At 44.0% G+C, this 26,539-nt stretch overlaps 1 protein-coding gene across 1 annotated transcript in view; it reads right to left on the reverse strand.

Moving 5' to 3' along the window:
• The window catches only part of VPS53 (VPS53 subunit of GARP complex), a 408,370-nt gene that overhangs the window by 313,042 nt on the left and 68,789 nt on the right, over positions 1-26,539 (reverse strand). The window contains exons 2-3 of the mRNA XM_069757361.1: positions 11,624-11,704; positions 4,344-4,393 (exon numbers count right to left, since the gene is read on the reverse strand). Of these exons, the coding sequence (XP_069613462.1) occupies positions 4,344-4,393; positions 11,624-11,704 (131 nt within the window). The remainder of the gene's footprint in view (positions 1-4,343; positions 4,394-11,623; positions 11,705-26,539) is intronic.

The raw sequence follows: 26,539 nt of genomic DNA on the forward strand, positions 1-26,539 counted from the left end.
GGGAAAGGCTTCTCTCCAAACTTAGTAGAGACGCTCCTAAAGAGTAGAAAGCAAATAACTACGAAAATCTACTCTAGGACTTGGAGGAAGTTCTTGACCTGTTCAAAATTTAATATCCAAGAAGGGGTGCCGATGCAACAAATTTTAGAGTTTCTGCAGAAGGGGTTTGAGTTAAAACTCTCTACTAGTACCCTTAGAGTACAGGTCTCAGCCCTGGGTGCTCTGTTTTCCTGTAATATAGCTAACAACTATTGGATAGCGAGATTTATGAAGGCAGTTAGTAGAACTAGACCAGTGTATAAAGACAGAACGGTTCTGTGGGATCTAAATTTAGTTCTGTCCTCTCTAACAAAACCCCCCTTTGAACCTCTACAAGAGGCCTCGATCAAAATGTTGACACTTAAGACAGGCTTCTTGATTGCCATAACCTCAGCTCGCAGGATAGGGGATATCCAGGCGCTTTCCAGACTTCCCCCATACACAGAAATCTTCTCGGACAGGGTAGTCCTTAGACCAGACCCAGCATATCTGCCGAAGGTAGCGACACGTTTCCATAGATCGCAGGAGATAGTTTTGCCATCTTTTATTCCTAATCCCTCTAATCCTAAAGAGCAGGAGCTTCATACGTTAGACGTTAGGAGATCTCTTCTACAGTATATTTCAGCCACTGATAATTGGAAGAAAGATGGAGCACTGCTTCTTTCCTTCCAAGGTCCAAGAAAAGGGTGTAGTGTATCGAAATATTCACTGGCTAAATGGATTAGGGAAACTGTCTCTCTGGCTTATACAGCAGGCGGGGGGCCAGCTCCGCAGAATCTAAAGGCACATTCCACCCGGGCCATGGCGTCATCCTGGGCAGAAAGATCTGGAGTATCAGTGGAACAAATATGTAAGGCGTCCTAAAAAGACACAAAATACCGCGCTAAAAAATGCCACACTGCGGAAGCCACTAGTAAGTGTAGGTACCCTATTGGTTATATATATATATATATATATATATATATATATATATATATATATATATATATATATATATATATATATATATATATATATATCTTGGCTGGCTGCGGGCCAAAAATACAAATAACCCTGACGAATAGGTGCGTCTCACCTCGAAACGCGTTGGTTAATTTTGACCCTCCGGTGCTTCTGTAGTGTCAGTGACGTCACTTTCAGGTCGAGTGGCCGACCAGTATCGGCCATCTTCCTACTCCCTGCGTGCATCCAGGGACGCTACCGGCCGGGGCGCCTCTGGCTCTGCACCGTGCAAATCTCCTCCGTCCCATCCGCTCCGAAGCTAAGAGCGGCACAGGAATCGTGGATGCCAAAAGCATTTATCCCGTGGCCGAATAGAGCTTTCTCCACTTCTAAGCAGGTAGGCGAGAGCAATTATATCTGGAACTAGATTAGGCTGCCATTTCAGATTACTAGTGGCTGTTTGCAGGCGCACACTATATACTATACTACATATTATATATTTATATTTGTATTTTTGGCCCGCGGCCAGCCAAGATATATATATATATATATATATATATATGCCAATAGGGTACCTACACTTACTAGTGGCTTCCGCAGTGTGGCATTTTTTAGCGCGGTATTTTGCATCTTTTTAGGATTGTTTATTTAATCGGCAGGGGTCGGCACAACCCCTGTCTAAATACCAGCTGCTTCTCCTTTCTCTTTTTAGACCTAACATTAGTGCAGCGCCAGTGTGGTTACTGGTTGAAAATATGTAAGGCGGCCACATGGTCATCCCCTTCCACATTCTTTAAGCACTATCGGTTGGATTTGGGGTTCTCCTCTGATCTCTCCTTCGGGTTAAGGGTGCTACAAACTATAGTCCCTCCCTAAGGTAGCTTACATCTCTGTAAATCTCTCGTAGTGCTGTCATGGGAGTCCGAATAAAGCATTAAGCTACTTATTGGTAGCGGCATTTTTCGGAGGCCCATGACAGCACCCTTAGTTCCCTCCCTATTCACGTGGGGTTTGCACTTCCTAATATGTATATAGTGTGATATGTAGATCTCAGGTGTGGTGTCTAGTTACAATATAATAGGATGTTTTTCAAAATGTATATAATGTATATTTGTGTACCACTAACCGCGGTAGTCCTCTCAGGCTCTGAAATACAACTGATGCATGGGAGAGGTACCGCCCTTTTTGTATCTGTAGGTTTCCTGTTCCTTAAGGGCGGATCCCCTCTCTCGTAGTGCTGTCATGGGCCTCCGAAAAATGCCGCTACCAGTAAGTAGCTTAATGCTATTTACATGTAGTGCTTTCAAAAGACCAAGTCCAGCAATATCCATCACATGGCCAATCCATTCCTCAATTATTGAGAAATCAGTGTTTCAATTGATATGTAAATGAAACTGTAGCTCTGAAGCCTCTATTCCCCACCAGAGCTGCCTCCTCCTGCTTGACTGGTCTCTAAGCTAAGCAACTTCAGGAAAAGGAGTGGTCACTCAAGCAGGAGGAGGTTGGGCTGAGCAGAGAATAGAGGTGGAGTGACAGAGGTTTCAGATCTTCAGCCTTATTTGCATATCAATTAAAGCACTGATTTCTTAGTGACAAAGGAACTGATACTACTTGGATGACAAAGGAACTGAGTGGTATTGCTGTACTTGTGCATAAGTACTGTGACTTCCCTTTCAAATAGCTACATGCATAAATACCGTAGTTTGATGGGCGGGTGGGTCAAATCCTTATGACAAATTCCATCATAAAAAAAAAAACATGTCATCAGAATAAACAGATGGCATGATGATTTATTACTTGTTAATAAGTCTTGAATGTAAAATGAGCACAGTCCCAGAGTGCCGAGCTTACCAGGAGTTATAGTGCGGGAAGAATGAGGAGCAATGGTGTCCAGGCTCTTAGCATGTTAATTCCCTCTTGATTGACAACCCCGTGTGATTGAAGTCAGCAGTTGCAATGCAGGAAGTGGGATGTCAAATAAAACAGAATAGGTATGTCACAGAACACTGACTCTGCCCAGCTCCAGTACTGCCACCATTGCTATTAGCAAGCTTGATACATACAGAGAAAGCCAACGTCAAACATTATTTTTTCCAAATAGTAAAATAAACACCATACACAGCCACTTACAACGCTGCGAACACGTACTATATAATCATAGTAGGCAGATTCCCTTCACATGAGCAATAACACCTGAATTTATTATAAGCCACATATGGCTCCTGTTGGGTTTACACAAAGATTTTTATGACAACTCTATCCCCTATTAAAGTTATTAGTAGAAAAATTGAACCAAAATCATGCTAGGTTCAGGGTTTCAAGCTATAAACACCAGGTAGGGGTAATCTAAAAGCAATCAAATTGTTTCTCTTAAATATGGAAAAATGAGACTCAGAACCCAACTGGTTACTCCGGGCAATGGCAATATTTAAAGAGGATTTTTTTTTTTTTTAAACCATAAATTTTTATTGAAGTTTGCATATATGATACAGGAAAAGAAGAAACTTTAGTATTATCATATAGTACATTGCATCATAACAAGGGGGTAACAGTCCTTCATTTATGTTCTGATAACTGGCAATAAACTTAAGACGAGTACAATATTTAAATAGGATTTTTGATCAAAATGTGATTCTTCTGTTTAGACAAAGGGAAAGGTCTGTTATGTTTTTAGATAACCTCGTAAATGGCAGAAAACATTAAAGGGGTTTTCCCATGAACAATGTACATTTTAATCAATAGACCTTGGAATAATAATAATTTCCACAATTAGATGTGTTTAAAAATTTTTTTCCTGTGCTGAGATTATCTTATAAATGTGCCCCTGCTGTGTACTGTGTAATGGCTGTCTGACCCTGCAGGAACATGATCTGATCATACCACAGCTCCTGGGTAGGGGAGGAAGCAAAAGAGTATACAGACAAGACAAAATGGGATCATGTCTGTTGGTTTCTGTGAGGTAAAACAGGTTTTAAACAAGTAGTGAAATGTTTTACTTGACAGAAAGCAGTATCTGTGATCCCCTGCTGTCCTGTCAGTATACTCTTTTGCTTCCTCCCCTGCCCAGTATCTCTGATATGATCAGACCATGTCCCTGCACGGTCAGACACGGCCATTACACAGTACACAGTAGGGGCACAGTTATAAGCACAGGAAAAGAAATGTTAAGGCATCCAATTGTGGAACTTATTATTATTCAAATATGTATGGATTAAAATGTACGTTAACCCTTTTAAGGACATTAGAGAAGAATCCACACTGGAGCTATAGATAGAACTCGACACATTAGGCTTCTTTCAGGCGTTTACCAAGATTAGACATATACTATATTAAAAGGGTTTCTGTAATAATAAATCTCTTACCTTATTTTTAGACGGATTTTGTTCACAACATCATCAATGTTTGATAAGGACTGCAAAAAAGAAGAAACATTACCAAAAATTAGACACAAATAGAGATGAGTAGTCTTGAAAATACAGCCTGAAAGCCTTTTAAGAAACGTGTAAACTAATTTGTAATGAAACCAATAAAATAAAACTGTTCATGGTCATATTGTTCTATAGGTTTGTGAAGATCCGAATAGTCATGGGGTGGCATCCTCTCCTGCTGTTAGGGGGGACACAAAAAAAATGGACAGATTGGATCTTCTACTTCCAGTTCTGTGAAAAAGTTAAAGGGAATCTGTCTGTAGGACTGTCCTTCCTAAGCCGTCTATATGGGCATGCCGGTCACAGAAAGCTGAATAAAATGGTACTTTGATATCTGTGATCCAATGTTTTATGCATGAATAACCCACACTTTTCTTAATATGTAAATGAGCTGTGAAGATCTATGGGCAGGACATAGATTTCCCAGAGAATCTGCCTCCAGAGCTTATTTTAAATGACAGGTCGTGTTATCAATGTGAGACATGCAATGACAGACCGTCTGTTTCATTTAAAATTATGGGAGCCCATGTAAGTTTCTTAATTTCTTTTTCTTTAAAATTAACAGTTGCTGTCTGGTTACAGCCTATGTACGTTCGTTCTCTTTACGCTCCTACATAGGCTGGTGACAAGGTGTGTGTTTGTGTTTACTTATCGGCTGAGTAACGAGGGTGTCGGGCTGACATTTTTTTCATTACTAAGCCTACAGCTAGGTGTCAATGACAGCTGCTAACACCAAGCCCTACTACTGCATCAGCATGAAAAAGGTGGTGTTGAACCAAGAAATTACATCACAAAACTTTTTTTTTTTTTTTTTAATATTTTTATTTAGCTTAAAAAAAAATTCATTGCTATACAAAAACGTAAACAAAAAACGTGGCAAAAATGAGCATTTTTTCGGCAGTGTTTTTCCTGCCAAGAGATGCAGAAACCTTGCATACATTTCTGCAAGCAAATCCTGAATGTGCACACACAGCCCTAAACGGGAAAGAAACATTTAAACTTTGTGTGGTTTAAAAAGAAGCACAAATGTAACGGGTTTTTTCTTCTTTCTATAATTTTAGTCTCAGAATAAAACAGCAAACAATCGCTATGGCAGATTATTAGGCGAGCTGGGGCTGACTGGTGTACTCAGCAGAGATAACCAATGTGAACACAAAGGAGAACAGTGACCTCTAGTGGGTGTGGATGATGCAACAATCCAGTAGGACAAAATACAGTTCTTACATCTGTATATAAATAAAAGGAAACTTGATGCCTTGATTATTTTCCATCATTACACAGGCTGTCGTTGCTACGAACAGAAACCTTTTCCAAGGGCCTCAAGCCACATGCCGAAAACAATTCAAAATACAAAAAACACAGTTTTAGGTACATCACCAAAAACGACTTATTTGAGATTCACGTGCTTCAGGGCGGCCTGTGGGTGGGGCTCAGTGATGGCCTGGGACTGAAATTGAGCGCTGGCATCTGAAATCACACAGGCCCAAGCTGTCCTCGCCCCCAAGCACCAGATGGGGATATATTACTAATATTACCGTGCCTGGAGGAAACAAGAATTACTACAAGACCAATATTTCTAATAATGCCAATAATATCACTATACAAGATTAAATAATTATAATATCAAAATGATAAGATTGCAATATTACAGACAAATTCCAACAAATCATAACCAAATATTACCAGCATATACAGTATTAATAGCACCACCATACTGATCGCTAAAGGGGTCTATGTAACTTCAGACTTCTGCATCCTCACAGCGCACACTGACAATGCCCTGATGCCAGCACTGGGAGTGGCCGCCATGTGACCACAACTATGCGATTTTCACCCCTCCAGTCACATGCCCACTAGCTGTACTCGGCTTTGCTAATAATACTTGTATTCAGCAGAGCTTTGCACGTCTAGTTAGCATGTGACCGCATGTTTGCAAATCACATACTTGTGGCAACATGATCAGGGGTGTAACTACAGTAGGTGCGACACTTGCAATAATTGAGGACCCCATTAGAGGTTTAGCTTTGGGGCCTATGCTGTTCAAATTACGCCACTGCACATGACCACCAACTCCCAGCGCCGTCACCAGAGAATTCTCACAGAGTGCGAACTCTGAGCATTCAGAAGTCCAAAGTCACTGCAGACTTTATCCTCAAGCTTGGAGAACTACCATTGTACCAAGACTGATATTACCACCATACAGTGACCATATAATGGTAATATCCGTTTTACACCAGTGCGCTGCAGAGCATATATGTGTATATGGTGCAGGTTCTCCAGTGACGTTCTTTGTTGTCTTTCATTTAATTCATCACCATGACCTCTTCTTCCATCCATAACTCGTCCCTGCAAAATCTAACACAAAGGCATCTTCACTTTACTGATTTTCCAGGACTCTCCTCACATTATACCACCTCTACACAAACCACAACCTGTGATACCTTATAATAATTCCCCTGTGCCTCCTTTAATAATGCTCTCCCTTGACCTCTTATAATACTGACCCTGTACCTCCTTATAATAATGTAAAATATCCCCTGTTCTTTGTTATATTAATACTAATAATGACTCCTTGTTTCCCCTAAAATGGTAACAATCCCCCCATTGTGCCTCCTTATAATATTGACCCTCAGTGCCTCTTTACTGTAATAATGCTCCTGAGCAGGGGTGTACATAAAAATAACAGGTCCCATAGAAAAAGTCCCATCACGTCACAAAGAATATACCTCCGAACATTTTAAGGAATGGAAAAGGAAATGTATTGCAGCAGTTATTTTTCCCTACTGAAGGTCCAAAGTGGTCTCCCTCACTATGATACCCCTTTCATGACCCGCGTAGAGTATTATTCCTCCACAAAGTAGGATGACCCCACACAGTACAATACTCCACCTTACAGCTCCTTTCTAGTATGACTGTACCCCAACAGCCCCCCATATAGTATGATGGTTCACCTCATAGCCCCCTATGTAGTATGATAATAATAATAATAATAATCTTTATTTTTATATAGCGCTAACATATTCCGCAGCGCTTTACAGTTTACACACATCATCATCATCGCTGTCCCCGATGGGGCTCACAATCTAAATTCCCTATCAGTATGTCTTTGGAATGATGGGTCACCACAGCCCTCAAAAATAAAAAAAAAATCCCTATACCCACCAAATTCAGCCACCTCATCCTCCGCTAACGGCGCGATGCAGTAACGTCATTGCACCGTCGATTGCTGCTGGCCTCCGGCAGGTCGCAGACAGAAGGGATACCCGTGGCCTGATGGGGTAAGTGATACGCCGACTTTGTGCTTCATCACAACTGTAAACATTATGGGCGCCTTGAGGATGCAGATTCTTATAATGTAGCAGACAAGGCGGCCCACAACTGGACAGACCCTGCTGGCATTTGCCAGTCTGGCCCTGGTGGGGCTTTATGTGATGCTCTGCTTACATATGCATACGTATGGGCTTATGTCCGCTTCATAAGATGTTATGTTCCGATGCTACTGCGCAAGTATCGGAACAATTTTACTGAAGCCAAATTTTTCTTTAGTCTCCAGCAAAATGGCACCGGCAGCACTTGTGCAGTGCCATCTATCAGAAAGCAATCGATACTACTGCGCATTTTGCTAGAGAAAAAAAAATTGGTTGCAGTAAAATGGCGCCAGCACAGTTCCTATAGATGCTACTGGGCAAACGCCACCAGTGCCATTTTGATGAAGGGAATTTTCATTTTTTACTTGGCAATATTATAGGCATAATGCTACACATGATACTGCGCAGGAACCGCTGCCATTTTGCTCAATGTAAAAAAAAAAAAAGTCTAAACACACCATAGTATATTCAGTATGTAAAATAGGGGGCGAGGGGTCAGTGACCTGTTATAAGCCCATAAAGATTAATATCTAAGCAGAGCACCACATAAAGCCCCCCACAGGCCGCCCCGGAGCACGAGAATCTCATTACCTGAAAACTACAAATACAGAGTAAACAACAACCACAAGACGGATTTCATCACCAGGTATCATTGTAATCAGTACAACGGCACAGACCTGACACTGTCTGTAGGTTACTGGGCAAATTCCTGCTGACAGATTCGCTTTAAATCACCATGGATAGGTAAGTGATCAGCGGTCGGTCAATGCTGCAAAAATTGGGTAATGCAAAACAAATCTATAGAACAGTGAGATTAAATGGATATGACAATAGAGGGAGGAACAAGAGGTGCAGGAACAAAAATATTATAGTAGGTGGCCTAGTAGGAGATAGTTGAAAGCAATGGAGGTTGAAAAGTGGCCTGGAGGAGTGGGCCCTTTTTTAGGCAAGTAATTGCACTGAGGGTAAACTGTATCACGCGGTGTGACAATGCTGGAGATGCAGGCAGTAGACGAGTGAGGAGTTATCACAGCCTAAGACCCGACAGTAGTACACCCTGAGAAACTCATTCAGTGACTTTTCTCATACGTAAAGACACTTGACTGCTGTCCATCAGTTGTTTTTGTTTGTTTGTTTGTTTTTTAACCAGCTTTTCATCAGTATATGGCCAGTGTGTCAGTTCTTATCATTAGTGTTTCATCAGTGATTTTTTTCACTGGTGGTGAAAAGAAAAAAAAAAAAATCTGCAAAGCTTCTCCTATCCATTGCTATGTTAATCACAGACAGCACATGGATGCCACCCAGGTAGAACAGGTATGTGACTCACGGACGTCTGGGTAAGGTTTGTGTCTGAGTCAGCAGATTGGGAATATAACCATGTACACATTATAAAACCAAGGCTCCATAGATTACAGATAAAAAGAAAAAGAATTACATCTACAGCCTGGAAATCGAGATTGAGAGCTCAGAATGAAAACCATAACCAAAGGCTAAAGGGGAGATAAAGGAAAGTGTAGGTAACGGAATTTTAGGGACACGTTACAAGGACAGCCAGATTTGATAGGTGGGTTCGTGTCCAAAAATCCCCTTTAAGTTCACAACGCAATGAATGTGATATCAGGGTACATACAAGGCCCCTCCCTGTCTGTCACCACTAACACACTACATACATTAGTAAAGTAATGGTACAGATATTTTCAATTTACTAGTAGTCCTCTGATCGTTATATATTTTCTTCAGCTTGGTTTTCCATTAAAATATTACATTTCATTATTGTACTAGATTTTACCTGCTTTTGGTTGTAATCTGCGCACCAAAAAGAGAGGGGTAAGAGGATGTTGGGAATAAAATAATTGAGTTTCACTCATACTCAAGAACAAGGAATGCGACTATTTCTTAATCAAGTGTATGTGATTTATAACAATCCGGTTATCTGACTTGTTCTATTATCTTTAACATTCTATAAAAAAAAAAAAAAGTTTGATTAAAAAAAGGGTGGCCCAATAACTACAATGTTCTTTCTAAATATCAGTCTTTATACCCTAACCATTTTGTAATTAACATGGTTATAAAATTCTGTACACCTCTTCTCCTTATGTAGCAAATCCCTAAATGTGTTTTTTTTTTTTTACTTCACTTACTGTCACGTTTCTCTTGAGAAGAGGTTCACACAGGACATCACAGGAGGTTTGGGGTGCATTCGCTTCCCTGTAGCGTCCATCACCCCTTCTGGAACAGGATGTCATCATAGGTTAGCACTGCAATTACTTCAGTTTATTGCATCGCCGTCCTCTGTAGATGTCCTCTATACATGGTGACAGAAGCTCTGGGAGAGGCGAGTGCAGCGCCAGCACTCTGTTTCTATTGTTGTCACATCTTCTGTGAAACAAGTTCTCATCAAGGGGCCGAGATCGATGAAGGGACAGTGCCGCCCCACAGTGTCTAGCAGCGCCCTCAAATGATTCGACATCCGGGGCGGTAATAGTAGCTGTGCGAGGGACATCAGTGCCATCCCTTAATGACGATTTGTTTGAGGGCAGTGATAAAAGCTGTGGAGTGGTCAACACATGTAAATAAAACCTAACTTGTAATGGTAATAGATACAAATGCAACTCTTGGGTAACACTATATAAATATACACATAGAAATCAACAGTCAATAAAATATAGTGAAGCAATGAGCCCTCTACTATTGTAAACAGGGCAAAAAAAGATTTTACGTTACCAAGTTCTTGAAGCTAGTACACCAACAAATGCCGGAGTACAGAGCCCGCTGGATAGATACGTGAACTACCATCCCTTATCATGCCCTGTATGGTTCCCGCAATAACAAGGACAGTACGCAAGTGTGTCACCTAGAGTTGGGTAAAAGTTTCTCCCAAAAAATAGCTCTCCAGACACGTTTCGTCCTCACTAGCAGGGCCTCATCAGGGAGTGTACTTGCAAAGACATGAAAGAGGTTCCATTGGATCCAACTCAAAGGGGTATAAACAGGTCCTGCAGTGGCAGAGGGAACATAGCATGAAGAGTGCAGAGTGCTGCCCTTGTTAGGACGGGAGCCATACCAGACATGGCATCTCTCAGTGATCTGGCATCAAGAACTTGGCGAGATAAAACCCTTTTTATTTGCACTGAGCACTTTACTATTGTATCACTGTTTTACTGACTGCTGATTTCTCTATGTATACTTAAATAAAACGGCACCCTATATATTTCCATTAGTTAGGTTTTATTTACATGTATTGAGGACTCTCCTCTTGATGTAGTAATTATCCTCCAAAGAGTTAAAGCAGCCATCATCACTGATGGACTTGTAGTGTTGATAAGCTGTGGGGTGGCACTTACACAGCTTTTATCTATGCCCCTTGATGATGCTTTGCTTCCAAGTTAGAAGATGCGTGGGGGGTGATAGAAGCAGAGAGCCGGAGCTGCACTCACCTCCCTCACAGCATCCATTACCCATTTTACTCAAGATCCAGGACAACTTCAGTGGGCGACGACGCAAGAAACTGTAGGAAGCAACTGCGGCATTGCCACCTGACAACGACCTGTTCCAAGAGGGGAGATAGACGCTGCAGGGAAGTGCAGGCCCAGCCTTCCACACTGTCCTGTTGAAGACTCCTCGGGAAGTACAGTAAAAAAAAAAACACATTTAGGGATAAGCACGATAGGATAGGGCATTTTTATAATAAACCTAATTACAAAAGTGGTTATGGTATATAAATAGATATTTAGAAAGAACATTTTAGGTACTGGATCACCCCTTAAACACACCACATCTGCTCTAACTGGTGCCCAGTACTTACTGCTGTAATCCATTATCTTTCTAATGGCTAGTCAGACTTACCTGTTCAGTTGGAAACAGAGTGTTAATATATTCTACAGCATTGAAGTCTGAACGATCCAATGGGTCCTGGCTTGGAAATACCTACAAATCAAACAGAAATTACGTTTTAACCATGGAAGAAAATCTATAAATTTACAGGTAGGGGTCTAATATAATATAACAGAATAATAGCAAAGCAATCAGTTACCTAATGTCAGTACAACGGAGTTATCATGTAGACCAATGCCCTCCAAACAGTGTTACCTTCAAAGCCTCTTGCAATATACATCATACTATACAGATGCTAAATACAACACAATGGAAGTGAATGGGAATATGTCACCAGGGTTCTGCTATGTAATCTGAGAGCAGCATGCTATAGACGCTGAGACCCAGATTCCAGCAAAGTGTCACTTGCTGGTCTGCATGCTGTCATTTTGATACAAAAAAAAGTTAAATAAAATCATGAGGATTTTCTATGATTTGAGCAGTGCAACAGGAAAACATTCGAGTATTACATATAGCAGCGGCATAGTGCAATCAATGGCTGCAAGTCACGTGTCACCCACCAAGTCACTGTGATGGCCCAGTCTTGGGCTGCTTTCAGACGTGGACCACAATACATGGACCGCCTGTGGCCACCTGATCTGCAGTAACAGCCCGATAGGCGAATATAAGGCTGTGTGTTCGGGGGGGATCTAACACTTATATACAGTGATTTTGGTGCCCACAATGTCTGAGTGGGTATATATTAAGTTTATGGTGTGGTTTAAGAATATGACTGGCTCTAGTTTCTGAGATATTTAATAGGAATTTTGGCTTCAAAGAAATCGCTTTTATTGCATTGTAAGCCTACAAGTTGATATAAAATAATAATATGGAATATTTCATTACCTAAGACACTGTTAAAGAGTTAAAGGACCAAAAGCTATTGCATCTGTGATCACACACAAGCTGCACTGGGGAAATTAACTATTTTCATGGATGAATTGTCAAAAACTAGAATCAATTCAAAGTAATGGGATTTTTTAATTCAGCATCCTCAACATACCCTAAATCCATTCAAAAAACCTTGGTAGCGGAAAAAATTGTTTTTGTAGACCTAAGTAATCACTGCTTGGTGCATAGCGGTCCATACATGGAACATGAAATACTCTCCTCTGTAAGCGGCCTTAAATTTCCAGGATTAGAAAAAACCCTATGTAATTCACAGTCAATATTCTATCACCATGCACATGACATGCACCCACTGGTATATTAATACAGCGCGCCAACGGTGTGCATGTCAGGTACGCCAGTACAATGTGCCACTTGTACCCTTGTAGACATATACAGGTTCTCTTTCTTGGTCTCACACTTTGGGAGGATTATGTACTGCTTTATAAGTAACAAATCCAAGAGTGGGCACATAGCTAGGACATGGTTCCAGGGAAAGAGGAGCCGCAGGAGCCAGAGGAACCAGCAGTGCAAACATCATAAGAAGAGGGAGCACCACAGAACAAAGTAGGGTGATGTCACCAGCATGGAGGAGGGAGCCACAGAGCCACTAAGGCCTTTACATGATCTTTCTCTTACACAGACAACTCTACAGGCAACTGTCACTTGTCTGGAGAAGTCAATGGTCAGAAGCCACAGCATGCGCTCCCCTGTTCTGGACCAAGAAGCTGCAAACTTTGGCCCTTGTGACATATTTGCCCGGTACACTTGGAAGTGTACCCATAAAATCACGCAGTTGCCCCAAAAACGGTTGGCCTGGGACAGTCTGAGTCTGCTCATTTTAGGTACCACAGTGAAACTATAGCTGTGGCGGAGATGTCACTCAATTGGGGATGGTCCATGGTCACAACTTTGAAGCTTCAACCTGCAGGCAATGACCAGGCGCAGATAGGCAGCGATTTGGCTACAGCAACAGCCAAACTATGTACCTTATCCAATAACACCATCAGGTAGGTATAGTACCAGGCTGGCATGGTGCACAATGGCTAAATAAAGTTCAGAAGGAGATTGCAAAACTATGTATGAGCAAGTATGGCAGAAGCGGAGCTGGCAAGATCTCCAGAACCAAAGCATGAAGGGTCACTGCCTAGCACCACAGCCGGCGACAGCATGGGAGCTCGCACATGAGGTGCGCACAGCTGTGTACAGGCTGTATAGGAAGTCATATACTGACACATGGGAGCTCGTACATGAGGTGAGCACAGCTGTGTACAGGCTGTATAGGAAGTCATATACTGACACATGGGAGCTCATACATGAGGTGCGCACAGCTGTGTACAGGCTGTATAGGAAGTCATATACTGACACATGGGAGCTCGTACATGAGGTGAGCACAGCTGTGTACAGGCTGTATAGGAAGTCATATACTGACACATGGGAGCTCATACATGAGGTGCGCACAGCTGTGTACAGGCTGTATAGGAAGTCATATACTGACACATGGGAGCTCGTACATGAGGTGCGCACAGATGTGTACAGGCTGTATAGGAAGTCATATACTGACACATGGGAGCTCATACATGAGGTGCGCACAGCTGTGTACAGGTTGTATAGGAAGTCATATACTGACACATGGGAGCTCGTACATGAGGTGAGCACAGCTGTGTACACAATGTATAGGAAGTCATATACTGACACATGGAAGCTCGTACATGAGGTGAGCACAGCTGTGTACAGGCTGTATAGGAAGTCATATACTGACACATGGAAGCTCGTACATGAGGTGCGCACAGCTGTGTACAGGTTGTATAGGAAGTCATATACTGACACATGGGAGCTCGTACATGAGGTGCGCACAGATGTGTACAGGCTGTATAGGAAGTCATATACTGACACATGGAAGCTCGTACATGAGGTGTGTACAGGCTGTATAGAAAGTCATATACTGACACATGGGAGCTCGTACATGAGGTGTGTACAGGCTGTATAGAAAGTCATATACTGACACATGGGAGCCCGCACATGAGGTGTGTACAGGCTGTATAGGAAGTCATATACTGACACATGGGAGCTCGTACATGAGGTGAGCACAGCTGTGTACAGGCTGTATAGGAAGTCATATACTGACACATGGGAGCTCGCACATGAGGTGAGCACAGCTGTGTACAGGCTGTATAGGAAGTCATATACTGACACATGGGAGCTCGTACATGAGGTGCGCACAGCTGTGTACAGGCTGTATAGGAAATCATATACTGACACATGGGAGCTCGTACATGAGGTGAGCACAGCTGTGTACAGGCTGTATAGGAAGTCATATACTGACACATGGAAGCTCGTACATGAGGTGAGCACAACTGTGTACACACTGTATAGGAAGTCATATACTGACACATGGAAGCTCGTACATGAGGTGAGCACAGCTGTGTACAGGCTGTATAGGAAGTCATATACTGACACATGGGAGCTCGTACATGAGGTGCGCACAGCTGTGTACAGGCTGTATAGGAAGTCATACTAAAACATGGGAGCTCGTACATGAGGTGAGCACAGCTGTGTACAGGCTGTATAGGAAGTCATATACTGACACATGGGAGCTCGTACATGAGGTGCGCACAGCTGTGTAAACACTGTATAGGAAGTCATATACTGACACATGGGAGCTCGTACATCAGGTGAACACAGCTGTGTACACACTGTATAGGAAGTCATATACTGACACATGGGAGCTCGTACATGAGGTGAGCACAGCTGTGTACAGGCTGTATAGGAAGTCATATACTGACACATGGGAGCTCGTACATGAGGTGAGCACAGCTGTGTACAGGCTGTATAGGAAGTCATATACTGACACATGGAAGCTCGTACATGAGGTGTGTACAGGCTGTTTAGGAAGTCATATACTGACACATGGGAGCTCGTACATGAGGTGCGCACAGCTGTGTACAGGCTGTATAGGAAGTCATATACTGACACATGGGAGCTCGTACATGAGGTGAGCACAGCTGTGTACAGGCTGTATAGGAAGTCATATACTGACACATGGGAGCTCGTACATGAGGTGCGCACAGCTGTGTACAGGCTGTATAGGAAGTCATATACTGACACATGGAAGCTCGTACATGAGGTGCGCACAGCTGTGTACACACTGTATAGGAAGTCATACTGACACATGGGAGCTCGTACATGAGGTGCGCACAGCTGTGTACAGGTTGTATAGGAAGTCATATACTGACACATGGAAGCTCGTACATGAGGGGAGCACAGCTGTGTACAGGCTGTATAGGAAGTCATATACTGACACATGGGAGCTCGTACATGAGGTGCGCACAGCTGTGTACAAGCTGTATAGGAAGTCATATACTGACACATGGAAGCTCGTACATGAGGGGAGCACAGCTGTGTACAGGCTGTATAGGAAGTCATATACTGACACATGGAAGCTTGTACATGAGGTGAGCACTAGAGTTGAGCGACCTTGACCTTTTTAGAGTCGAGCCGGGTTTCGCGAAACCCGACTATCTGAAAAGTCGGGTCGAGTGAAATCGGCCGATTATGACGTAAAGTCGGGATCGACCGAAACACGAAACCCAATGCAAGTCAATGGGGCAGCATAGTCGGCAGTGAGTGGGGGCCAGGAAAACACCTAGAGTGCCCATTTTAATGTAAAAACCATCCATTCTTCTTAATGAAGCTTGTCAAGCGTAATTTACCTTATAATAATTGGAAGGCATTTGAAATTGGGGGTCATTTGGCTAAAGTTGTGTGGGGTAGGGCTGGTTCAAGTAATTAGTGGGCCCAGGAAATCTGGACCACGTCACGGCAGTGGAGCAGGGAGAGGTAAGTATTTCAACTTTGCAAGTGCTGTGATCCTGAGCAAGCAGGGGGGGCCCACTTGTTGGCATTGGCACTGGCACAGGGCCCCTCAAAGTACAGCGGTGTGTTTGCACGGCGGGGGCGCCTCCCACCGGCAGCAACACTTTTGCGTACTATGAGAGGCCCTGTGCCAGTGACGTCGCCAACTAGTATTCCTCCCCCCACCTGATGAAGGAACCTGCACTTTCATCTGCACCTTCCTCTTTGTCCCCGTGTAAGGTGGTATGGTATGCGGGAAGAGCAACCTGACTTTCAGCAGGGTCACAATGTTGTTGTGTAGCATGCACGGGGAATGTTGCGTTATGGGTCAATGTACCAGCAGACTCATCTATCACTGGCTGGGCAATGGGCACGATGAAGTGGAAACACAGAGATAGGCCCAAAGAATAAAGTGGGCTAAATGCAGTTCAAAATTGGTAACACAGGAATAACCAGGGGGCATTGCAGTGGAGGACAACTGGAATGAGAGGCTGACACAGAGAGTAGGGCCAAATCAGTAAGTAGTCGAAATGCAGTTCAAAATTGGCAACCGTAGTAAACAGGCGGCACAGCTTTGTTCAGTGGAGGAGAACAGCAAGGAGTGGCAGACACCGATAGTAGGCCCCAACCCAACTAGTAGGCCAAATGCAGTCTAACATTAACAACTACTTAACGAGAGCCTGAAAATGGAATTTCAGGACAGGAAACCAGGAGAACAGCAAGGAGTGGCAGACACCGATAGTAGGCCCCAAACCAACTAGTACGCCAAATGCAGTTGTTCCATTTAACCACAATTTAATGAGAGCCTGAAGATAGAAGCTCAGGAAAGGCAACCTGGGGAACACCTTGGAGTGTAACACACCATCTCTCTCCACCCCATACCCATTTTGTAGGCCTAATGCAGTGTACTTTTCTACAACTACTAAACGAGAGTCGGAAGACCGAAGCAATGGCAAGGAAACCTGGGGAACACCTTGGAGTGTAACACACCATCTCTCTCCACCCCATACCCAATTTGTAGGCCTAATGCAGTGTAGTTTCCAAGAACTACTAAACGAGAGCCGGAAGATCGAAGCTCAGGAAAGGCAACCTGGGGAACACCTTGGAGTGTAACACAACGTCTCTCTACACCACGGAAGGGCTGATTCTTAGGAAGGAAGGCTGTTGGAAATAAGCATTGCGCGTCCGAGGGTGATTATATTCTTATTAGGTATATACTCACCCTCGGACGCGCCCTGCTTCTTTATTTGGAATGAATGTTTATTTGCAATGTGGTGTTGACTTTCTCTATTATTTTGGTAATTAATGATTTTATTATTTTCATTGTTTTGCATCTTCTCGGCAATAATATAAAGAAGACGCGACAGGACAACACTCGGTGGATGCCATATGTGTGTTTTCAATTGAAAAAACCTTTCAGTTAACTACTTGCAGGAGAAAGTAATTGTAGCTGGTGGCCATTTTTAGTACTGTACCAGATTTTAGTTGTGTGTTTGTTTTTAATGTTAAAATGTCTGCATTTGATATCTCACCAGTATTTTCTTTTTTATAAGCAAAATACTTTTTTTTTTTTTTTTATGATGTTGGTTCAAGGGGTACACGGGCAGCAGTAGACAGGTCAGTGGAGGCCTAGTGGAAGGAGGGACCGCAGACAGGCTTCGAAGCCCTAACATAATAAATTGGGCTGCCTGTAGGCAATTTAAAATTGGTTCTAGGGGAACACGGGCAGCAGTAGACAGGTCAGTGGAGGCCTAGAGGAAGGAGGGACCGCAGATGCGCCAATGTTTCCCCCATACCAAATTTGTAGGCCTAATGCAGTGTAGTTTCCAACAACTACTAAACGAGAGCCGGAATATCGAAGCTCAGGAAAGGCAACCTGGGGAACACCTTGGAGTGTAACACACCCTCTCTCTACACCCCATACCCAATTTGAAGGCCTAATGCAGTGTAGTTTCCAAGAACTACTAAACGAGAGCCGGAAGATCGAAGCTCAGGAAAGGCAACCTGGGGAACACCTTGGAGTGTAACACACCCTCTCTCTACACCCCATACCCAATTTGAAGGCCTAATGCAGTGTAGTTTCCAAGAACTACTAAACGAGAGCCGGAAGATCGAAGCTCAGGAAAGGCAACCTGGGGAACACCTTGGAGTGGAACACACCATCTCTCTACACCCCATACCCAATTTGAAGGCCTAATGCAGCGTTGTTTCCAACAACAACTAAACGAGAGCCGGAAGATCGAAGCTCAGGAAAGGCAACCTGGGGAACACCTTGGAGTGGAACACACCATCTCTCTACACCCCATACCCAATTTGAAGGCCTAATGCAGCGTAGTTTCCAACAACTACTAAACGAGAGCCGGAAGATCGAAGCTCAGGAAAGGCAACCTGGGGAACACCTTGGAGTGGAACACACCCTCTCTCTACACCCCATACCCAATTTGAAGGCCTAATGCAGTGTAGTTTCCAAGAACTACTAAACGAGAGCCGGAAGATCGAAGCTCAGGAAAGGCAACCTGGGGAACACCTTGGAGTGTAACACAACGTCTCTCTACACCACGGAAGGGCTGATTCTTAGGAAGGAAGGCTGTTGGAAATAAGCATTGCGCGTCCGAGGGTGATTATATTCTTATTAGGTATATACTCACCCTCGGACGCGCCCTGCTTCTTTATTTGGAATGAATGTTTATTTGCAATGTGGTGTTGACTTTCTCTATTATTTTGGTAATTAATGATTTTATTATTTTCATTGTTTTGCATCTTCTCGGCAATAATATAAAGAAGACGCGACAGGACAACACTCGGTGGATGCCATATGTGTGTTTTCAATTGAAAAAACCTTTCAGTTAACTACTTGTAGGAGAAAGTAATTGTAGCTGGTGGCCATTTTTAGTACTGTACCAGATTTTAGTTGTGTGTTTGTTTTTAATGTTAAAATGTCTGCATTTGATATCTCACCAGTATTTTCTTTTTTATAAGCAAAATACTTTTTTTATTTTATTTTATGATGTTGGTTCAAGGGGTACACGGGCAGCAGTAGACAGGTCAGTGGAGGCCTAGTGGAAGGAGGGACCGCAGACAGGCTTCGAAGCCCTAACATAATAAATTGGGCTGCCTGTAGGCAATTTAAAATTGGTTCCAGGGGAACACGGGCAGCAGTAGACAGGTCAGTGGAGGCCTAGAGGAAGGAGGGACCGCAGATGCGCCAATGTTTCCCCCATACCAAATTTGTAGGCCTAATGCAGTGTAGTTTCCAACAACTACTAAACGAGAGCCGGAATATCGAAGCTCAGGAAAGGCAACCTGGGGAACACCTTGGAGTGTAACACACCCTCTCTCTACACCCCATACCCAATTTGAAGGCCTAATGCAGTGTAGTTTCCAAGAACTACTAAACGAGAGCCGGAAGATCGAAGCTCAGGAAAGGCAACCTGGGGAACACCTTGGAGTGTAACACACCCTCTCTCTACACCCCATACCCAATTTGAAGGCCTAATGCAGTGTAGTTTCCAAGAACTAGTAAACGAGAGCCGGAAGATCGAAGCTCAGGAAAGGCAACCTGGGGAACACCTTGGAGTGGAACACACCATCTCTCTACACCCCATACCCAATTTGAAGGCCTAATGCAGCGTAGTTTCCAACAACTACTAAACGAGAGCCGGAAGATCGAAGCTCAGGAAAGGCAACCTGGGGAACACCTTGGAGTGGAACACACCATCTCTCTACACCCCATACCCAATTTGAAGGCCTAATGCAGCGTAGTTTCCAACAACTACTAAACGAGAGCCGGAAGATCGAAGCTCAGGAAAGGCAACCTGGGGAACACCTTGGAGTTGAACACACCATCTCTCTACACCCCATACCCAATTTGAAGGCCTAATGCAGCGTAGTTTCCAACAACTACTAAACGAGAGCCGGAAGATCGAAGCTCAGGAAAGGCAACCTGGGGAACACCTTGGAGTGGAACACACCATCTCTCTACACCCCATACCCAATTTGAAGGCCTAATGCAGCGTAGTTTCCAAGAACTACTAAACGAGAGCCGGAAGATCGAAGCTCAGGAAAGGCAACCTGGGGAACACCTTGGAGTGGAACACACCATCTCTCTACACCCCATACCCAATTTGAAGGCCTAATGCAGCGTAGTTTCCAACAACTACTAAACGAGAGCCGGAAGATCGAAGCTCAGGAAAGGCAACCTGGGGAACACCTTGGAGTGGAACACACCATCTCTCTACACCCCATACCCAATTTGAAGGCCTAATGCAGCGTAGTTTCCAAGAACTACTAAACGAGAGCCGGAAGATCGAAGCTCAGGAAAGGCAACCTGGGGAACACCTTGGAGTGGAACACACCATCTCTCTACACCCCATACCCAATTTGAAGGCCTAATGCAGCGTAGTTTCCAACAACTACTAAACGAGAGCCGGAAGATCGAAGCTCAGGAAAGGCAACCTGGGGAACACCTTGGAGTGTAACACAACGTCTCTCTACACCACGGAAGGGCTGATTCTTAGGAAGGAAGGCTGTTGGAAATAAGCATTGCGCGTCCGAGGGTGATTATATTCTTATTAGGTATATACCGTATATACTCGAGTATAAGCCGACCCGAGTATAAGCCGACCCCCCTAATTTTGCCACAAAAAACTGGGAAAACTTATTGACTCGAGTATAAGCCTAGGGTGGAAATGCAGCAGCTACCGGTGAATTTCAAAAATAAAAATAGATACCAATAAAAGTAAAATTAATTGAGACATCAGTAGGTTAAGTGTTTTTTTGAAAATTTATTTAGAAGAAAACATTAAATTAGCACTGTAAGTGGAAAAAAGGGTCAACAAAAACAATACGGTAACAACAATAACTTTAAAAGTACAAAAACCATAGATCAATCAGCAACCAAGCTAACCACAAGTTAAAATCCTTCAAATTCACTGGATTCATCATCTGTATCTCCAAACAGAGCCTCAAATTCAGCTGGTAAGAGGTTATCAGCATAGACGTTGTCATCATCACTGAGTTTGTCATCATCGTCACTGCTGTCATTCTCATACAAAGCGTTGTCTTCACTGCCATCCATAGCCTTACTAATGCCACACTTCTTGAAGGCCCGTTGCACCATGTCCTCTGGAATCTCTTCCCATGCATCACGAACCCACTTTGCTATTAATTCTATGTCCGGCTTCATCAGATTTCCAAGTTTTGTCAGTCGGGCTTGACCAGATGACATCCATTCATGCCACATCCTTCGCACACGGTCTTTGAAAGGTTTATTTAAACACACATCTAGGGGCTGCAGTACAGATGTAAGTCCACCTGGAATAACCGCCAAAGTAACTTGAGAAGACTTTGCCAGTTTTTTTATGTCATCAGATGTGTGTGCTCTGAACATATCCCAGACTAGTAATGATGGTTTTTTCTTTAAGGCTGCTCCTGGGCGTCCATTCCAAATTTCTTCCAGCCATTTTTTTGTTCCATCTTCATCCATCCAGCCTTTAACATGCGCGCGCACTGTAATTCGTGGTGGAAATGTGACCTTTTTTGGCAAGGTCTTTCTTTTAAAAATAATGACAGGCCGCAGCTTAGTTCCATTAGCCAAACATGAAAGAACGACTGTGAAGTGGTTTTTTTCATTTCCTGTGGTTCTGAGTAAAATAGTTTTGTCTCCCATATTTGCCACAGTTCTGTTGCTTGGAAGATCAAAAGTCATAGGTGTTTCATCCATATTTCCAATATCTCCCAGGTCATAGTTATGGATCCTTCTTTGTTTTATGATGAATGAATGGAATGACATCACTTTTTCATCAAGGTCTTTTGGCAACTTCTGTGAAATCTTTGTTCTTTACCGCAAACATAGGCCAAATCTACTCATGAAGCGGGTACACCATCCTGCTGATGCAACAAAATTTTCAATGCCTGGTGCTTTCAATTTGTCTTCTTTAGCCATCTGAAGAGCACGTAAGCGAATTCCCATGCGTGTTACGCAGTAACCATTTTGACGACACTCCATAACCCATTTATGCAACTCAGTCTCTAGAGCCTCATATGACGTCTTCAAACCACGTCGAGCTTTTTTTGCCTTTGGAATCTTTACCAAGTCAGCTTTCATTTTCCGCCACTCTCTCACTTGTTTTTCGTTAACACAAAATTCCCTACTTGCTATACTGTTATTGCTTTCTTCTGCTCTTGACACAACCTTAAGTTTGAAACCAGCTTCGTATGACCTGCGTTTTTGTTTTGGTCCAGGATCAGAAGTATTGGGATCCATTTCTAACGGGATAAAAAAAAAACGTTAAAAAAAAACCCATACTATAGCGATTAAATTCTCAAAATACTGTATATCCAAGACCACAGACCACGTAATGCTCCATAAAGTTCATAATGGGCCCATAAGATGCTCTATATAAAAATGTGCAACATATAATGCCCCATACAGTTCATTATTGCCCCATAGCTGTGCCATATAGTGCTCTGCACTGTTCATATTGCCCCATAGCTGTGCCATATACCTAGTGCTCTGCACCGTTCATATTGCCTTATTGCTGTGCCCCATACAGTGCTCTGCACCGTTCATATTGCCTTATAGCTGTGCCCCATACAGTGCTCTGCACTGTTTATATTGGCCCATAGCTGTCCCCAATACAGTGCTCTGCACTGTTTATATTGGCCCATAGCTGTCCCCAATACAGTGCTCTGCACTGTTTATATTGGCCCCATAGATGCCCCAATACAGTGCTCTGCACTGTTTATATTGGCCCCATAGATGCCCCAATACAGTGCTCTGCAGTGTTTATATTGGCCCCATAGATGCCCCAATACAGTGCTCTGCAGTGTTTATATTGGCCCCATAGATGCCCCAATACAGTGCTCTGCAGTGTTTATATTGGCCCCATAGATGCCCCAATACAGTGCTCTGCACTGTTTATATTGGCCCCATAGATGCCCCAATACAGTGCTCTGCAGTGTTTATATTGGCCCCATAGATGCCCCAACACAGTGCTCTGCAGTGTTTATACTGGCCCCATAGATGCCCCAATACAGTGCTCTGCAGTGTTTATACTGGCCCCATAGATGCCCCAATACAGTGCTCTGCAGTGTTTATACTGGCCCCATAGATGCCCCAATACAGTGCTCTGCAGTGTTTATACTGGCCCCATAGATGCCCCAATACAGTGCTCTGCAGTGTTTATACTGGCCCCATAGATGCCCCAATACAGTGCTCTGCAGTGTTTATACTGGCCCCATAGATGCCCCAATACAGTGCTCTGCAGTGTTTATATTGGCCCCATAGATGCCCCAATACAGTGCTCTGCAGTGTTCATAGTGACCCCATAGATGCCCCAATACAGTGCTCTGCAGTGTTTATAGTGGCCCCATAGATGCCCCAATACAGTGCTCTGCAGTGTTCATAGTGGCCCCATAGATGCCCCAATACAGTGCTCTGCAGTGTTCATAGTGGCCCCATAGATGCCCCAATACAGTGCTCTGCAGTGTTCATAGTGGCCCATAGATGCCCCACATTAATCTGTGCGATGGCCGCTGCTGCTGCAATAAAAAAAAAAAAAAGCCATACTCACCTCGCTACTTGCAGCTCCCAGCGTCCGGTCCCGGCGTCTGTCTGCACTGACTGATCAGGCAGAGGGCGCCGCGCACACTAGTGCGTCATCGCGCCCTCTGACCTGAACAGTCAGAGCGCAGATAGACGCCGGGAAGATGGATCGGCGCCCGGCGGCTGGAACGAGGACAGGTGAATATAACATACTCACCTAGTCCTGGCGATCCTCGCGCTGTCCCCTCCTGTCTTCCGCGCTGCAGCTTCTTTCTCTGTCAGCGGTCACCGGCACCGCTGACAGAGAAATGAATACGCGGCTCCGCCCCTATGGGAGGTGGAGCCGCTTATTCATATCTCTAATGAGCGGTCCCACGTGACCGCTGAAGAGAGGAAGAAGCTGCAGCGCGGAAGCCCGTGGGACGGCAGGGACAGCGCGAGGATCGCTGGGACTAGGTAAGTATACCCCAGCGCCCTCACCCCCTCACCCGCCGACCCCACCACTACCGTGACTCGAGTATAAGCCGAGGGGGGCACTTTCAGCCCAAAAATTTGGGCTGAAAATCTCGGCTTATACTCGAGTATATACGGTACTCACCCTCGGACGCGCCCTGTTTCTTTATTTGGAATGAATGTTTATTTGCAATGTGGTGTTGACTTTCTCTATTATTTTGGTAATTAATGATTTTATTATTTTCATTGTTTTGCATCTTCTCGGCAATAATATAAAGAAGACGCGACAGGACAACACTCGGTGGATGCCATATGTGTGTTTTCAATTGAAAAAACCTTTCAGTTAACTACTTGTAGGAGAAAGTAATTGTAGCTGGTGGCCATTTTTAGTACTGTACCAGATTTTAGTTGTGTGTTTGTTTTTAATGTTAAAATGTCTGCATTTGATATCTCTCCAGTATTTTCTTTTTTGTAAGCAAAATACTTATTTTTATATTTTCTGATGTTGGTTCCAGGGGTACACGGGCAGCAGTGCCCTGGTCAGTGTAGTAGTAGTTGAAAGAATGGACCGCAGACAGGCATCGAAGGCCTAAAATAAAAAAATTGGGCTGGCTGTAGGCAATTTTAAATTGGTTCCAGGGGTACACGGGCAGCAGTGGTGTGGTCAGTGGAGGCCTAGTGGAAGGAGTCACCGCAGACAGGCATCGAAGGCCTAAAATAATAACACATGGCTGTAGGCAATTTTAAATTGGTTCCAGGGGTACACGGGCAGCAGTGGTGTGGTCAGTGGAGGCCTAGTGGAAGGAGTCACCGCAGACAGGCATCGAAGGCCTAAAATAATAACACATGGCTGTAGGCAATTTTAAATTGGTTCCAGGGGTACACAGGCAGCAGTGGTGTGGTCAGTGGAGGCCTAGTGGAAGGAGTGACCACAGACAGGCATCGAAGGCCTAACATAACAAAAATGTCAATACAATGGTATTGCCAGTGGCAGGCATTGAAGGATGTCAGCGCATAGACTAAACATTGGTGGAGCTGTGAGATAATTTTGCAAGTGGTAGAGCACTGTTTGAGCTGGGGTGGGGGGAAACTGTCTTGTGGCCGGCGGTACAGGCCCAGGGCCCCTCATATTACAACGGTGTGTCTGACGTTGGGTGCGCACCACCACCGCCAGAGACACTTTATTGTACTAGGAGGGACCCAGTGGCAGTGCCGTCGACCAAAAGCGGGCTCACCCACCTCTTCAGACAAACTGCACTCTCACGGGTGCTGTCGCCAAGTGTCGATACCACGGCCCCGTGTGGGGAGTTTGGCCATTTAGTGAGGTGTAAACATGTCGTATGCTGGACAATCAGGTGCTGAAAATTACGAGATTGGAAAAGGCATTCAGAATAGTCCACAGGCAAGACCTTTTCATAGGAAAGCTAGGTGTCAGCCGGGCAAGGTGGGGCAAAAGATTTCGAAATCCAGTTGTGGTTCATTTTAATGAAGGTTAGATCATCTACATTTTGGGTAGCCAGACGAGTCCTTTTTTCTGTTAGTATTGAACCTGCAGCACTGAATACTCTTTCTGATAGGACACTAGCTGCCGGGCAAGCAAGCTCCTGCAATGCATATTCTGCCAATTCTGGCCAGGTGTCTAATTTTGATGCCCAGTAATCAAATGGGAATGACGGTTGAGGGAGAACATCGATAAGGGATGAAAAATAGTTTGTAACCATACTGGACAAATGTTGTCTCCTGTCACTTTGAATTGATGCTGCAGTACCTGTCCTGTCTGCGGTCATAGCAAAATCACTCCACAACCTGGTCAGAAAACCCCTCTGGCCAACGCCACTTCTGATTTCTGCCCCTCTAACTCCTCTGGTCTGCTGGCCCCTGCAGCTCGTGTGAGAACGATCACGGGCGCTGTGTGCAGGGAATGCCAGAAGCAAACGGTCAACAAGAGTTGATTGTTTGGTTGCTAATAATAGCTCCAAGTTCTCATGTGGCATTATATTTTGCAATTTGCCTTTATAGCGAGGATCAAGGAGGCAGGCCAACCAGTAATCGTCATCATTCATCATTTTAGTTATGCGTGTGTCCCTTTTGAGGATACGTAAGGCATAATCCGCCATGTGGGCCAAAGTTCCAGTTCTCAAATCTGC

This window comes from Ranitomeya imitator, chromosome 3 (assembly GCF_032444005.1).
Source record: "Ranitomeya imitator isolate aRanImi1 chromosome 3, aRanImi1.pri, whole genome shotgun sequence".
Lineage (NCBI taxonomy): Eukaryota > Metazoa > Chordata > Amphibia > Anura > Dendrobatidae > Ranitomeya > Ranitomeya imitator.